Raw genomic sequence first — 17,058 nt, 5'->3', positions numbered from 1 at the left:
GTCGAGGTCAGGTAAATTTTTTTGGTCAATGTAGTTTTTGATGAAATTGAAGTCCAATCAACTTGAAACTTAGTACACATTTTCTCTATGATATGATCTTTCTAATTTTAATTCAAAATTAGAGTTTTTACCCCATTTTCAATGTCCACTGAACATAGAACATGATAGTGCTGATTGGGCATCCGTGTACTGGGTACACATTCTTGTTTATTTTGAGTTTAGCTACACTGGTTTTACGTCATTCAAAGTACTAGAGATTTTAATAAAGTAAATACAGTTTTAAAAAAACAGTTGATAAAGAGTTTGCAATGCCTCATTAATTATTTCTAGATTAATTTTTTAAATGTGTGCATGGTCTGAATCATTATTATTCTTTAAGAAATAATATGTCTGGGAATCTATTTATCTATTTTTTCTCATCACTTTATGTTTTGCACCACTCTCAACATTCCCAAATTGTTATGATTTACAATAAAAAGAAAATGCTTATCCTCCACACACATGCTTATGAAAAACACTGAGAGATAAATTTTAATTCAGTTGAAATCTCGTTTGAATTATTAATTAACAAAAAAAAAGTTCTAAGCCTAAGGTTGACGTATTGACTTTTTTTTTAAAAGCAACTTGTTTCAGTTATTATCATAAAAACATGTCAACATGATAACTGAAGGAATCAAGATAAACTTTCACATGAAATTATGCAACTAAAATTTTATACAGAAAGTGCATTTTACATAATAAATAATAAATCACACATTATAACTTATACATATTCCAAAGGAAGATTGTGACATGAAATAATTAGATATAATCTTGTTTGTCAAACTGTTATTTTCACTTATACATACCCTATACCAACAGTATTTGTCTATACCTACTGTCAATGGTTAACATATAATACAGTCCTCCTATAACCATATATTTAATAACACTTTGACTTCATGTTTACATTTTGAGGATTTTTTTGGTATTAAATGTGCATATTTCTTGTACACCTATAATGCTATATACTAAAACTAAGAATTTTTAATAGACATTTAAACTTCCCCATTATAAGGTCACCATTCTGTTTGCCCTTAGTCTTTGTTATACAGTGGTGGATCCAGGGGGTTACAGGGGTTGGAATCCCCCCTTTTTTTGGAGGATCAATGCATTTGAATGGAAGCATATAGTTAGAACCACCACCCACCCCCCACCCCCCACCCCCCTTTTTTTTTTAGATGGCTGAAACCGCCCCTGTTATAGTTGACCAAGAGTGTATTCTCTGGTTCTTCTCTGATAATAACACTTACTTAGGTACTGAAAATGTATCAAACATCATACAGTTTACTTATGACATTTAGATATACACTAAGAATTTACTACAGAACAACATATAATGGTCATGTAATATTAACAAGGAAATCTGAGGTTTTTGTGTAGATTTTTACAAGGTCAAGGTTAGCAAGTTATCCACCATGTTTCAGGACATGTTCTAAGAAGTTGTACAGGATCTTCCCATAATTATATTACAAGTCTTTATAGTCTTATTTTTTTATTTTTTTTACTTTTGACTACAGTATTTTAACATCAATCAATGCACAGCTAGGTCAAGGGATTTTAATCAGGTAAAAACAGTTAAAAAACAAACCATATAAATAAGTTGATAGTTCTATGGAAGTATCACAGCAAAGACTATAGTACTTCTATTGTAGCATTTTTATTTATCAAATTTCAAAACTACTGTACTTAACATTTCATTGCAAATTTGGAGCACCAAGCATTAAATTTACAACAATAGAAAAACAATATCTACAAATGACACAAAATAAGCAAAAAACACACAAAAATCAAAGGAACAGTGCTTTTATTGTTGTTCTTCATCTTAAAGTCAAAGTGAGACTTTTAATGGAACAAATTTATGTCCAAGTTCAAGTATAGTATACACTTAAAATTTACTATATCCATAGAAGAGTTGATACATTTATGCTACAATGTATCTTATTTAACCTTAGGACATATTACATGAAAAGCTGAGGTGTTATCCTATTTGATATAACAAGGTCAAGGTTAAAAATGTAACAGAACATGTTCTAAGAAGTTATGTTCAGGATTTTCCCCATCTTTTTATTACAAGTGTCTTAAAAAATCATTGTATACTTTTGTCTGCATAGATGGTTTTGTATCATCAAAAAAGCATAAAAACAAAAAAATCATATTTAATTCATATCTTAAGAATAAAGAAAATAAAGCCATAAGATTTAATTATATTTATAAAGTAAACAACAGCCCCAACGCCTTTGAGACCTGTGGGAGACATGTTTAATCTGAAATTGAATCTTTTTAATAAAATTTGTCACGATTGATCTTGTTGATTTAATATATTGGGCAAATGACGTTGTTTAAAATGAATTAATACTATTAATGGAATAGTCTTTTGTTACATTAATTCAATAAGATGTTTATAAATTTGTCATGAAGTTTATGTAAGAAGAGCTTGTAGATGATCATGATATGGATAATTTTGTTATAGTAAATGTGCAGTATTGATGATTTTGTAAACTTTGTTATTTTGTGTCCAAGACACGCACTCCACCACAGACAGTTCTAAGTTAGAAAGTTGACCTTTAAAAAATACTCTGAGTAAAATTAATAGTATATTTGATTACCTGTTTTTATACAGAAATGACCTTTAAACTTTTAAAAGAAAATAATGAGAAAATAACAAAGCTTTATAGGTTCATAAGATTTTGATCACCAAATGTGTACTTGGCAGTGCATAGACCTTTCCATTCATTTTTGTTCAAGTTTTCATCAAATTTATGATTTTATCCAGTTTACGTCAGTTTTATGAAATAATGACGTTTTTTCTGTTGTCATCAACATATATTATCTATACTATATTACTTTTCTACTTATATTCAAATTTCTTTGTATTTGATTTTACCAGCAAATGTATTTTTTTCTCTTTTTCGCTAAAGTAATAAAAATTTATCTACTTTAAATGCATTTATATCTAGATACATTCATTTTATTATCTTTTCTTCATTTTGAATATATTACCATAAAAGTGCATCTAGCACTTAAACCTAAATCCTATTAGCTGAGAGGGACAAAACTATTAAACAGCAAGCTCTCTGTAAAATTTACTAATCAGTGAAAATACTTAAGAAAGTTATCTTTCTTATTATGTTGGTTCTCGTTATGCAGAAGGTTACAAGAGCGCAATTATTCGTAATGCATTTTCCATAGGATACCACTAGTGTTCCGTATTTTTTTTCTCGAAGACTACACAAACTAGGGAAAAACGGGTGGCAGTTCCTGTTACTAGAAATGCCAGTTTTGCATTACAACCAAAAAAATATATAGGGTCATGCGGCTCAAATTGACCTAAAATGCAGTTGAAAAAAATCGTCTACTTTTTTCGCTTAATGAAAAAGGCATATTTTTAATGGCTCCGACGTGCAGAAATTGAAGATATTTTCTATACTTCGTAAAATGTGAATATGATTTTCGGCAATTTTTAAACCTAATTGAATAAGCTTTCGATTAAATGTAATTCCAATCCTGTATCAACCAATCAGAAGCCGTATAGGATTCTATTCTGAGTACTATCTTGGGGTAAAAAACTTACCGGTAAAACGTAAATAAATAATTGCGCTCTTGTAACCTATACGGTAGTGAAAAAAATTTCCGAAAATTAAGCGCCCGCGCCAAAAGTTGCGCTGGCGTCTATCTAGATGATATCACGTCTTCAAAATATTATCTGATCACTCTCTGAATTTGGAGAATTAGTTTTTGCCCGCCGATCAGGCATAAAATTGGAACTGATTTTTTCACCAAATACGGTACTGGTCAAAGAGACATGAAGATAATGTTAATTTATTGGCCTAATTTTTCTAAGGTCATCCAGCACTGATCATATTGTCGACAAAACCGTTCTGATATGGAAAAGCTACATCGAATTTTGAAGAATGGCTATATATGAAACCATTTCTCGAAAAAACACGTTTTTGAAACAGACTATAGTTTTTCCAAATGTTGAAAATATGATAATATTTCTACTTTGGCCAGATAAACTATTCTTAGACTACGATATTCAATGCCAAGATTAATTTTTCTACTTTGCAATTTAACTAAATCATTGGTATTTGCTTAGGGACCCTTTTGGCCAATTTTCACGAAATTAGCTTTTTTCTAGAACAGCAACTGAGACACGGTCGTTAAGGTTAAAAACCAAAATTTACCTTCAAATTCAAGATAAATACATGCTCTTTCCGATAAAAACAGTAGATACGACAAAAAAGTTGCATTCTTTTCATACTTTGTCGACATTCGAGCCCACCCTAGATTTAGATATAGAAATAAATACAAATAGGAAACAGACTATAGCATGAATTCCCGTCGATGGAAAGTCCATTTGACCCCGTTTCTCACTGTTTCACATTTTTCCCGAGCAAAATGACAATTTTTGATATTTTTCAAAGCCTTATTAAAAAAAAGTGTCATTTCTCTATAGGTTACAAGAGCGCAATTATTCGTAATGCATTTTCCATAGGATACCACTAGTGTTCCGTATTTTTTTTCTCGAAGACTACACAAACTAGGGAAAAACGGGTGGCAGTTCCTGTTACTAGAAATGCCAGTTTTGCATTACAACCCAAAAAAAATATAGGGTCATGCGGCTCAAATTGACCTAAAATGCAGTTGAAAAAAATCGTCTACTTTTTTCGCTTAATGAAAAAGGCATATTTTTAATGGCTCCGACGTGCAGAAATTGAAGATATTTTCTATACTTCGTAAAATGTGAATATGATTTTCGGCAATTTTTAAACCTAATTGAATTAGCTTTCGATTAAATGTAATTCCAATCCTGTATCAACCAATCAGAAGCCGTTTAGGATTCTATTCTGAGTACTATCTTGGGGTAAAAAACTTACCGGTAAAACGTAAACAAATAATTGCGCTCTTGTAACCAGAAAACTTATTCTATGTTTTGTCTGGCTATACAATGTATAAAAAAAATCAGTTTCACAGATCACTTGCACATGCAGGTTGAATTGCATTGACTAATTTTAAACTTTTTTCTTGTAAAAATAAAAATCATAAATAATTTACATATACACATGTATTGGCTTCGCAGTGTAAAGCGAATACCAATCAATCAATCAATCGATGTATTGCATTTGATCCTCCCCAAATGTTGAGCCCAAATGCAAACCTGCATTGTTAAATTACATTAATGATAAAAATATTTGCTAGAAGGGTTAACCATGGTTGAAATTTGTAGTGCAAAGTTGCCAGTTACAATTTTATAGCAGTGGCAGATTAAGGAGGAGAGGCCCCCACTTTTCTGGGAAAAAATTGTTTGATTATACATGTATAGGGAATAACTGAAACATGACCAAAGCGGGCCCCCTCTTAGGCAGTCAGTGGGCCCCCACTTATGAAAATATCTGGATCCGCCACTGTATAGTTAAAATGTGGATATACAGAAATCTTGATCCTAAAATTGAAAGTCTCTGAAAATTGTCAGATGTGTGTTGTTAGGCATATTCTAAGATAATCTAAAAAGTATTATGATAATCTTTCATCTTTGTAGTAGAAAGAATATCTTAAAATTTATAATGGAAGATGCATGCAGTTGTTGCTTTTCTATTGGCACTGAGTATATTATTATTTAATTCATATTAAGTACAAAAAATCTCCATTTGAGTGTTAGTATTGCATAATACACAACAATATTGACATCCTATTAAGTTTTATACAATTAATGGGAATTTCAGTCAACAGTTTTGCATCAACAAAAATGGATTCCAATTTTTTTTTAATTTGTTATTACATGTATTATATATTTATTAAAAAATACTAGTTATCTGATATTTTCGAGGACATATGTATCATTATAAGCAAGGTCATGTTTGTTAAAAAAGGGAGGTAATATGATACAAAATGAGATTTGAAACTTAATAAATATCCATAATACAATATACTTTTGAAACTTATGTATTTTCAAAATAATGAGTCTTCAATCTTAAAAAATATTTCAATACAGGTCTGTTACCAGCTTCTGACACTAGAGGGGGTAAATTTTTGACCCATTTTAGGGTGTCAGATTGAGCCTTTAATGCTTACTAAGTTACTTTACAGGAATTCAGGATTTACACTTCAGGGGATTTGCGAATTTATTTAGTGATAAACTTTTCAGGATCACTTAAAAAATGCATTATTTGTTAAGAGTTTGATAATCAGGGTTTTTTTTCTGGGAATTTGGGACGACATCGCCTCTACCCTCTTGAGGAGACTAATAAGACTCCTGTAATAAGAAATCATTTAAAAGAAATTCAAATTTAGGGAAATAGCTTTAGGATTCACTTCTAATACATGAAATAATGGTTATTAGACACTTACACATAAGGAGATTGTCTTACAATAGCTTGGACTAAGTGATTTTTCTCAGAAGCAAGTTCACTAACTTAAAGTGTTACTTAGGAGACTTGTTACTCTAGTACATGTAATTAATGTTCTTCTGTTACAAATTATATGTTTTACAGTGACTTGACTGTTAGTGTTGCTATCCACCAATTGCAACTCATTCAAAATTTTGACCCAATTGCAATTTGTTTTATTAAATCAAATTGTTCAACTGGTCAGAATATTGAACAAATTGTTCAGTCAAAATGTGAAAGTGCAAGGTGATAAAATAAAACATACTTACAATCCTATAAGACTTTAACTCCACTTTAATGATGTTGTGAAAATTTGAGTCTATCAGTTTGTATAGGTATATTATAGTCATTACCATGCTTAAGGTGAAATTGTTTATTTTGAATAGCTATAAAAATGTCCTTTCTTTTACAATAAAAGATGCAGTTTTGATTTTTAAACCTGCTTTATATATGGCTCATTATTTTTACAAGTAGAACTAAGAATAAGGATAAGTAGATATAGGAAGATGTGGTGTGAGTGCCAATGAGACAACTCTCCATCCAAATAACAAATAAGTCCTAGTCCTTCCCTATAGTGAATTCCATGTATTCTTCAGCATTTTATTTGGTGATTTTTTTTCCTTATTAATTAAAGTTTGAGATTTATTTTCATTAAATCAATGATTCAACATAAATTTTATTTATTAACTTCTCTGCCTATGGTGTCACAGCTGATAGACCGATTTATATCTTATAGATGCAGTAATCAATTTATTCATTGCTCATAAAAAAGAAAAAAGATCTGTCTTTGTAATTGGATGAAATCTATGAATTTTTATCTCAAATGTCCTATGGTGGGATATTTGTTGACAAAATTGATTAAATAACAAATTTACGATGAAATCAACCTTTAACAATCCTCCTTACTTATAAAGCTGTTACCATAGTTATTGATCAGTACTTTTGTATATATCTTGTACTATCGATAAATCATCAAGATTTATGTCCAATGTAGAGAGGAAAATGATTTCATCACTTTTTTTTTACTGTTATGTTATTACAATGATATTTTAATTTATTTACACATTCACTTTTGTTTATCAAGATTAACCAAATAGTTGAATATTTCAAAATAAATTATTAAATATGTTGACTGTTGTACCCCTATTTTTGACATTTTTACTCTTTGAGTATGTTTGTTTTGTTCACCCTCCGTTGACAATGGGATAGAATTTAATGTGACTGTCATACAAGTGAGAGGTTTTGCTAGCTATAAAACCAGGTTCAATCCACCTTTTTCTACATTAGAAAATGCCTGTACCAAGTCAGGAATATGACATTTGTTATCCATTCGTTTGATGTGTTTGGACTTTCCTTTTTGAATTTTCCTCGGAGTTCAGTATTTTGTGTTTTTACTTTTTTCCAGTATTGTCTTAATTTTAAACTTCTTCTATGTATAGGATTTGATACTTGAACTTAGTCTTCAGTGTATTTTAAAAGCAAATTTAACAAAAAAATACTAATTTTAACATTTTCATAAAATTACATTAAAACATTCATTCATTAGATAAAGAAGTAAAAGATCCTTTTATTTTTTGGTCCTTTATTTGTTCATCTCTGTCTAACATCCCACTTCAAACAACTTAACATTAAAAAAAGACTTTTTGCTTTCAATAAAATCAAAGCCACAATTCTTTAGTTTTATAAACTAGGATCTTAATGTGATTTTATTGTTAACATAACAGAAAAAAAGTGGAATTTACCATATTTTTCCCCTCTTTATTTGAAAAGCATGTTAATTACATTCTTCAACAGTTTAAAACTATTGATTTAATAATTATCAGGGGTTTCACTTCATTTTGTTTGAAGGGGCCAATTAGAGATTTAAGCAGGCCCAAACCTAACAAAACACAATTTTTTTAAAATTAGATGCAAAATCCTGCATTCTGGCGCATTCTGGGCATTAAATTATAGTTCTGAAAATGTCACTTTTACCACTAGCCCACCTCAAAATTTTAACAAAAAGGCTTAAAAACCTGCATACCTGGCATAAAACTATAGTTCTGAAAATGTCATTTCTACCACTTTCCCCACCATCAAAGATTAAAAAAAAAAAATAGACACAAAATCCTGAATTCTGGGCATGGCAGAAAATTATAATTGTTCTAAAAATGTCACTTTTACAGTACAGTACCACTGTTAATGTAGGCAACCTTAAGTTTTTCTAAGTAAAAAAATTGAATTTAAATATCTAACATCACTAAGTCAGAAAGTATTATTATTATAATTATATATATATATATATATATATATATTTAAGTTTAAGTTTAAGTTAGATATACCAGAATGAACAATTTTTACAACACCAATATCAAATCCACCATCTTAAATGCGCATTTGATAAATAGCCTCAATATGACTTAGTCTTCATTAGTTCTTACTTCTGATTCTATAGGTACAGAGAGAAGCCAGGGAAGAATTGAAAGAAAGTCCAGCAGATGGATGCTATATCTATGGAATGTATGCTGAGGGATGTCGCTGGGATTTTGCTCGCCATATGTTGGGAGAGTCCCGTCCAAAGGAGCTTTACACTGAAATGCCAGTACTTTGGCTTCAACCTGAATCCAATAGGAAAACTCCACTTGAAGGAGTCTACGACTGTCCTGCATATAAAACACTTACAAGAGCTGGTATGTATTTACAGAGGGAAGGGACAGTTATCCAGATTTATAAAAATCATTAAAAACCCTGCATCTGACCCCATAATACGTGTATATACAATTTTAAGGGCAAAAATTTATTGATGATGAAAAACAAAAGGATGGAGGGTAGATGGATGGGATAGACAAAGGTTTTTTGTATGCCTACTCAGTTCTCTCCTTTCTATACTCATATGAATATAATTGATAATGAAAATAGGGGATGTGTCAAAGAGAACAACCCGTCCAAAGAGCACATAACAGCCATAGGTCACAAAGGGTCTTTAACACAGCGAGAGAATCCCACACACAGAGGTGGGATTCAGCTGGCTCCACATAAAAAATGAGTACTAGTTCAGCAAATAAGGCCATCACATTAAACTCTAAAATATATAAGTGAACCAAATATAAGATAATACATGACTAACAAAGACCAGAGGCTCCTGATTGTGGACTGGTGCATAAACATGGCAGGGTTAAACATGTTTTGTAAGATCTCTACCCTCCATCTATACCTCTAGTCAATGTAGATTAAACAAACACACATCACTCTCTATAAAAAACTCAAAATAAAAAAAAAAATCACAGCATACCTGCCAACTTTTCAAAACCCCCATGATGGTTTTGTGTGCAAGATGGCTGCCATAGACCTAAACAAAAACTTCAAGGGGGCCTTTAAATACATTTTAATGTTGTTTTTTGGCTTCTTCATATTTTTATAAGCCTTTAGTCATTGTAAAATTAATGGTTTTGATTAAAATTGTGTACAAAGTTGCTCTTTCAAAATTTCCATATGGAAGTCTCCCGCAAATAGTGACAGTTGGCAGGTATGATCACACTAACAGCAATTAACTAAACAATAAGATAATAAAGACACCTGCTGCAAAAAGCCTTTTTGTGCTGATACAGCATAAAGCAATCTTCAATCAATAAGGACACCTTTACAACATTTATTTTAGTTTTGCATGTGATAAATTTAAATAATGTTAATCCAGATATAGACAGAAAAGAATATTGTACTTCAATGAAAAATCTTAAAATGGTTATCCCGAAATAGACAGTAGCAAATTAAAGAATATTGTACAGTGAAATCTGGATAAACAGAATCCTGCATAAAGCGAAAACCTCTATAAACCAAACATGTTCTTAAGCACTGTCATATCAAATTGTTTGCGTTGTGAACTTGATAAAACCGAATATCAGCCAAAATCGAACACAAGTCCTGAAGAGGTTCGATTAAAACAGGTTTCACTGTAGTAAGATCAGCTGTTTGATATGGAATCAGATGTGAGATGTATCTGATTACCATTTTACTTGTCACTTTATATTCACCGGCATGTGAGTTTGTAGTTTGACGATCCAATTATAATTGTGACGAACTGAGTTATATATAAATATGAAAAACTAAGAAGATGTGGTATGGATGTCTAATGAGACAGCTATCCACCAGAGACCTAAAGGATGGGGATGTTAACAACTATATGTCATTGTCCAGCCTACCCATTGTCACTTGGTGCAAGGTTTCATGTACTGTAAATTCAGAAATAATGGCAAATAATGCGACAGAGTTATAAACACAATCATTTAAACTTGCATTTTGAAATTTTTTTTTCTCAAAATCGTAAAAAAAAAAATTGCATTTAAGTCTAAAATGACAAAATCACAATAATTTCTGAAACTACAGTACTTTAAATAACTGTCTGCAATTAAGGTGCTGCATGAACATAAAGTTTTGTTACACCTCGACAAACAAGCTACTATGGGGGTTATTATCATTATAGTCTGAAACTAGAGGCTTAACATAGTTGTTCATGTTTAGGGAATAGTTCTTTGAGAAGTTTTGAAAATCATTTAGCCTCTTTTAAGGTGAAGAACTGCAATAAAAGTACATTGCAATATTTTGTTGTTTTAACTTTTTCATTAACAGTTTCCATCTTTAAACTTCTTCTATCCATCAGTTTAAAAGTAGATGTCTCAAAAAATGCATTAAAAAGTTGGTTCTTTTTTTTTAAGAAAACTTCATAATTTTCAGGCTAAGGACCATTTAATTCCAAACAAAATGTCCTAACAAAGTTGAGGCATAAAAGTTTTCCATAATCTAAATCTATTACAACAGTGTTTTTCTTAGTGCCATCAAAATATGCTATTCCCTGATGTGCATCAAAATTTACTACTGTCATTTATTGTTGAAATGGATAAGATTAAAAGTATGATTTCATACATTTCACAGAAAGCCATAACAAACTTTTCCTGAGATGAGAACCTCACTAAATACATAGAATTACATATTGATTTGTATGTTTACTAGGATCTATATTTTTACCCTGCTGTCGCGCTGTATTATTGACATGAAGATGAGACATATAATTTATGGTTACCAATTTGTAATGATTATAATCCATAATGTATAAATAAAAACTTGAGAATTGTAAAAAAAAAGTTGATATGCTAATGATTTATATTTATATCCCATCATGATTTGCACATGATCATAAATTGATAAACTTTTGTGGAGGGGGTTTGAAACTCCTGTATGAGGGGTGATGATTTTTTCATGGACTCAAAATGGTCATCTTTGTTCAATTTTTATTTGGTATAAATTCCAACACAAAGAAATTATAAACAAGCAAACTATTACCGTAGAAAGTACATACTGTAACATACATTTTGGTGGAGGATTTAATTTCCTTTGTTTCGTGGATAGAATAAATCCAAGAAATTTTAACACTCACGAAAATACTTCATATAATATCACTTTCATTTAATCAAAACCATGAAATTAAGTCTCCATGAAATCTTATATAGAGACAAAACGATGAAATTTTAACCCCCATGAATATATAACCTTGATATAATATGACTTCCATTTAATCAAAACCACGAAATTAAGTCTCCATGAAATCTTATAGAGACAAAACAACGAAATTTTAACCCCCATGAAAATATAACCTTCAAATAATATCACTTCCATTTAATCAAAACCATGAAATTAAGTCTCCATGAAATCTTAAATAGAGACAAAATGTTAAAATCTTAACCCCACAAGCATTAATGTTTCTACAGTATGTGGTTTTGTTCACAAGTAGAGCAGAAGGTTGTGTGCTCATTCTCAATTCAAGTCAAATCCAAAGACTTGTAAAAAGTTATTTACATCTTATCTGCATAGCATTTAGCTTCAAATATTTATTGTCATGTAAACCCTGAATAATAAGTTTGTGACAAAGAATATAAACATACACAAAATACATTTCAAAAAACAAAACCAAATGAAAACATTAGTCATAAAACATAAAAAGTGAAAAAGCAAAGCAATATATTTATATGATATACAACTATATTAATATGAATAAATCAAGAGTCCCCAGAGTGCCCTCAGTTCTAATACCTGTTTAAAAAAGGACCCTAAGCTTTCTACTTCTTTTGATGTTGATGGACAAAGAAGATATTTAATTTTCTCATTTTCTTGACAATACATAAAATCTGGCATATGTTTAACTTTATTTCATCACAAGTATAAGCAAAGACTGTTTGGCTTGGAGTCAGAATAATGTGTCTGGGTATAATGATATGCCTTCCTGCAAACTGATACCATTTTATCAAGGTGTAAAAATTTGCACCGTTATTCATATGACATTGATATTTTCTAAACATGATACACATAATATTAAATTTGCCACTGGACATCTTTAAACCACATTTAGATGTCATTGTCATTTACTAGTATATAAAAATCGAATAGAAATTTTAATTCTTGCTTGTACCCATGAAAATAACAGATTTTTCATTTAAAAAGACAGAATATGTGATTATATATGATTATATATGCAGAAAAATTATTTGAAGCTATCAATATTACGGAATGACCAACTGTGCATGGTCCTCATGGGTAGACAATGTCGTTAACCCCCCCCCCCCCCCCCCCCCTCATTATCAGAAAATCAGAAAGATCTTAGATATAAGAAAAAAGACTTAATTAAGAGGTGGTATGATTACCAATGAAATAACTACCCATCAGAGTTCAAATGAAGTGGATGTAAAGGTCATTTAAATACATTTGTTATCCCCAATTTTTCACCCAGGAAAAAAATCATGATATAAGTTTAATTTAAAACCCCACTGAGTTAAGTACACATAAACTTCACACGTTATAGACCTTTACTGTTAGATATTACAATAAAAACTTGTCAGCTCTTCAAATAATGACCATTCTATTTTATCGCTTTTATTCCTCGATTAAACATTTTCTATTATGATTATATATATTTGGAACTATTTAATTACGACCCACTGCATTTTAAAGGTTCTACCCTGGGGTAAAATTTGTTCATTCTATTTTCAATTATATTGGTGGAGAAAATTTTAAACTCCAAATTTTTTACTAGTGGTCAATTCTTTTTATATTGTAATACAAGCTTCTTTTTTTATTATTATTTTAGTTGATATAGAATCCAAATTACTGGAATTCGAGCAATTCAATTTCCATGGATAATATTTTTCCTAAATTATCTATACAATTTGAATAGCTGACCTATAATAATGTAAAACTAATGGTAAAATGGACCTCCATAATAGAACAGTTTACAGTACTGTATATTGCTGAATTCAGTTGCTGGAATGCTTAAATCATTGGATAAATTTGAACAGCAATATATGGTGCACAGCACTGCTGTAATGCTGTATTATTGAAATCATCAATAAGAAACAAATTAATAAATTTATTCCTGCTTTTTTTCAGGAACTCTGTCAACCACTGGTCACTCTACAAACTTCGTATTTTCCGTTGAACTTCCAACAGATAAAGAACAGAAGCACTGGATAAAACGTGGAGTTGCAATGTTATGTGCACTCAACTACTAAACTTTACAAAACATTTAAATCGGAAAAATTATTGTCTTTAAACTTGATCGAATTCATATGTATTGAACCAGTGTAATTAGTTTCAAAGTACATAGATCAGCTTGAACTTTAATTAGCAAAAGACTTACAAAACTGAAAAGTTAATTGAAATAATTGAATTTTTACTAATGAAAAATCCTGGTAAAAGTCTTTGCATGATATATGATAAGAATGGAGGATTTAAAAAGGTTTATTTTTTTTTAATAATAAATAGTGACAATATGGGAAAGTTAAGTCATGCATATTGAGTACAAGATAAGAACATTGTTGTGCCTTGTACATGTTGTTTCTTTCTGCTGTGATATTTTACAATCTAACTATGAAGTTTTATTTTCTTGTTTTATTTTATTTTATTTATTTATTTATGTACGTAAGCATTACCATTTTAGATGGTATAGAAAATTTGATATATCTGGATCTGAATGAAATTTACTTTTGGTTTATCAAAAACTTGAGAACTTTAATTGATAGAATTTAATTGATGCTTTATGAAACATATAAACATTAAATATTTTCAAAGTAAATGTTCTTTCTTTTAAAATATTTTCTTTGTTTATTTGAATGTCATGTTTTGAAAAGTTTCTACACAATACATATTTGTTACTTTAAAGACTGAAAAGTTTATTTTTCATTTAGCAAATGTGTTTTCTGTACAATTGAAAAATATTTGATGTATTTATATTTTTATTTAAACTGCTGAATTATCAATTTAATTTAAATCCGTCCATGCATTGCATTATATTAATACTTATTTATACACTTGTTATTGTTGATGTCAATTTCAAATATCAATTTCAATAATCAATTATATATTTCTACAAAGATTTGAAATCTTGTAAGATTTTTACTTGTTGAAAATAAAATTTTGGCTACCTTACTGCTGTTTTGTTTGATTAACTTGATATAATTGTTAGAGAAACCCAAAGATGAAAAAAAGACAAAAATGACAAAAAAATGACAAAAATGACAAAAAAAGAAATATTTGTGTGTAAGAATTCCAATATGGAACACTATGAACATTTAAATGATAGAAGAATAAGTATGAGGACAAGAATGCCCCTGCTCAAGCCTTGCAATTGTCCAAGTTAGATAGAAGCCTTATTCACTCACAACCTGAATTCAAACTCTGTCTGTGTGATGTGGTTCTAAGCATTGTGCATAAGTTATCAAATTTGAATGTCAGAGGCAAACTAAAGCAAGAGTGCAGAAACTTAAATGGGATGGATAGAAGAACTGATGGAAAGAAAGGCAGAAGGAAAGAAGGAAGGACAGTCAAGTATAACACTTAATGCACCCATGCCTACGGCAGCTGCATAAAAAGGAATACAAAACACACAAAAATAATAAAAATGAAACATCTAGGCTTTATAAAAGTAAGGAGAGGTGGTATGATTGCCTATGAGACAACTATCCACCAGAGTTCAAATGTAGAGAATGTAAGTGTGTCAACCCTATGGCTTTCAACAATGAAAAAAACATATACTGTATAGTTGACTATAAAAAGCCCCAACATAAAACATGTGAAACAATGTTTAGAAATGAGAAAACAAGACCACTGAACTACAGGCTTCTGACTTGGACAGGCTTGGTCTATCAATTTTCTAAACTGATGCCCATGATGAAATGCATTGCCAATTCTCTAAAAGTTGTTGGGAAAAAATCCCACAGCCTCATTTTAACCTACTTTATTGTCAATACTCGAAATTCTGGTATACAAAGTGTCCAACTTCTTAATAGGCTATATTAAATATGATTGAGCTTTGTTGAACAGCTGTTAAATGCAGGGCATTCGGTAAATAATGATATTGATTCAAATTATATTGAAGTTATAATAATTTATTTTGGATTATTTATACTAGAGACAATAACCAATTGTAAGCAAAAATCTGTAAGACTTTTATCCTTATGGTTTATATCTATGTAAAAAATTCAGGATAACATGGACAAAATATTGTGGTGTTATTCCGGAAAATTTTTAGGAGATTCTATGCCGGCAATTATATTCTTCCTCTAACCCCTTCCCCAAGTCTGACATTGTAATTGAAAAATTGCCATCTTCATTTCTGTCCTCACATTATTTTGCTACTTCGGTCTTTGATTACAGATTTTGCCTAATTATCATAGACAAGGGTCAATCTTAGTGCAGATATTGATTATGACATTTAAAACAGTTCATATTTGTTGTCTGATATTGAACTAATATGTGAAACCTGTATAAAAAGGTCACCCTCAGTACCAGATGAATCTGAAGATGAGTAACATTTTTATTGTGGCTCAAAATTAATAGGTTCTACAGATGAACAAGTGGAGGGTAACTGGCCTTGTGGTCTTATAGCAAGGCTTTGTATAGACACAAATCCTTGTTTATAGCAAGTTAAACCATAGGCGGATCCAGGGGGCCCAGGACACCCCCTCCTTTTCATGGGAAAAATTTAGTTGATTATATAGGGAATCACTGGAGTGGGCCCCCCCTTGGGTCAGTTAGCCCCCCCTTTCCCCTCTTAGGGACGACATCAAAAGTTCAATGAAGGATAAAAAACTTAATTCACATAGTTTTTTCACTGACCCCCCCCTCTTGAACTTAATAGGGATATATGTAAAATCGATTTTAGATTAACAAAACTTACAGCAATGTTGACCCCCACCCCCAGTCCCTTAGGAAAAGTTCTGGATCTGCCACTGTAAATAGTACAATGAATCCCACCATGGACTGCAGTACCAGTATAAGCATACAAGGCTCGGTAATTGGAGTTAGGAATAGTTTTATAAGGTATGCAAAAAGGCAGAGTACACTATTTATGACTAGAAATGATCAATAATTACAGAGTGTGTCTTAAGAAAATGATTGAGTTCTTTGCAAATAAATATAAAAAGCACAGGAATTGTCAGGAAATAAAAATACATAATGATTGTGACCAAAAGAAACTGTCTTCTTAGATGCATTGTTTAAGCTTTACTTTTTATACTGCCAAAAAAACATAATGTTGCAAACAGTACACGGTTATCTATAGTTGTTTGAAATTTCTGTGTCATTTTGGGCTTTTGTGGAGAGTTGT

At 30.7% G+C, this 17,058-nt stretch overlaps 1 protein-coding gene across 8 annotated transcripts in view; it reads left to right on the top strand.

Moving 5' to 3' along the window:
- The window catches only part of LOC134687300 (dynein axonemal heavy chain 1-like), a 106,651-nt gene extending 92,556 nt beyond the window's left edge, over positions 1–14,095 (top strand). For all 8 annotated transcript variants that reach the window (XM_063547473.1, XM_063547468.1, XM_063547472.1 and 5 more), the window contains 2 exons: positions 8,863–9,097; positions 13,842–14,095. In XM_063547473.1, coding sequence (XP_063403543.1) covers positions 8,863–9,097; positions 13,842–13,963 — 357 coding nt within the window. In that variant the 3' untranslated portion in view covers positions 13,964–14,095. The remainder of the gene's footprint in view (positions 1–8,862; positions 9,098–13,841) is intronic.
- Positions 14,096–17,058: the final 2,963 nt, after the last annotated feature.

The sequence above is a fragment of the Mytilus trossulus genome, chromosome 10, assembly GCF_036588685.1.
Source record: "Mytilus trossulus isolate FHL-02 chromosome 10, PNRI_Mtr1.1.1.hap1, whole genome shotgun sequence".
In the NCBI taxonomy this organism is placed as follows: Eukaryota; Metazoa; Mollusca; class Bivalvia; order Mytilida; family Mytilidae; genus Mytilus; species Mytilus trossulus.
Note: the sequence above shows the minus strand (reverse complement) of the source record. Positions and strands in the feature narration are given on the sequence as shown.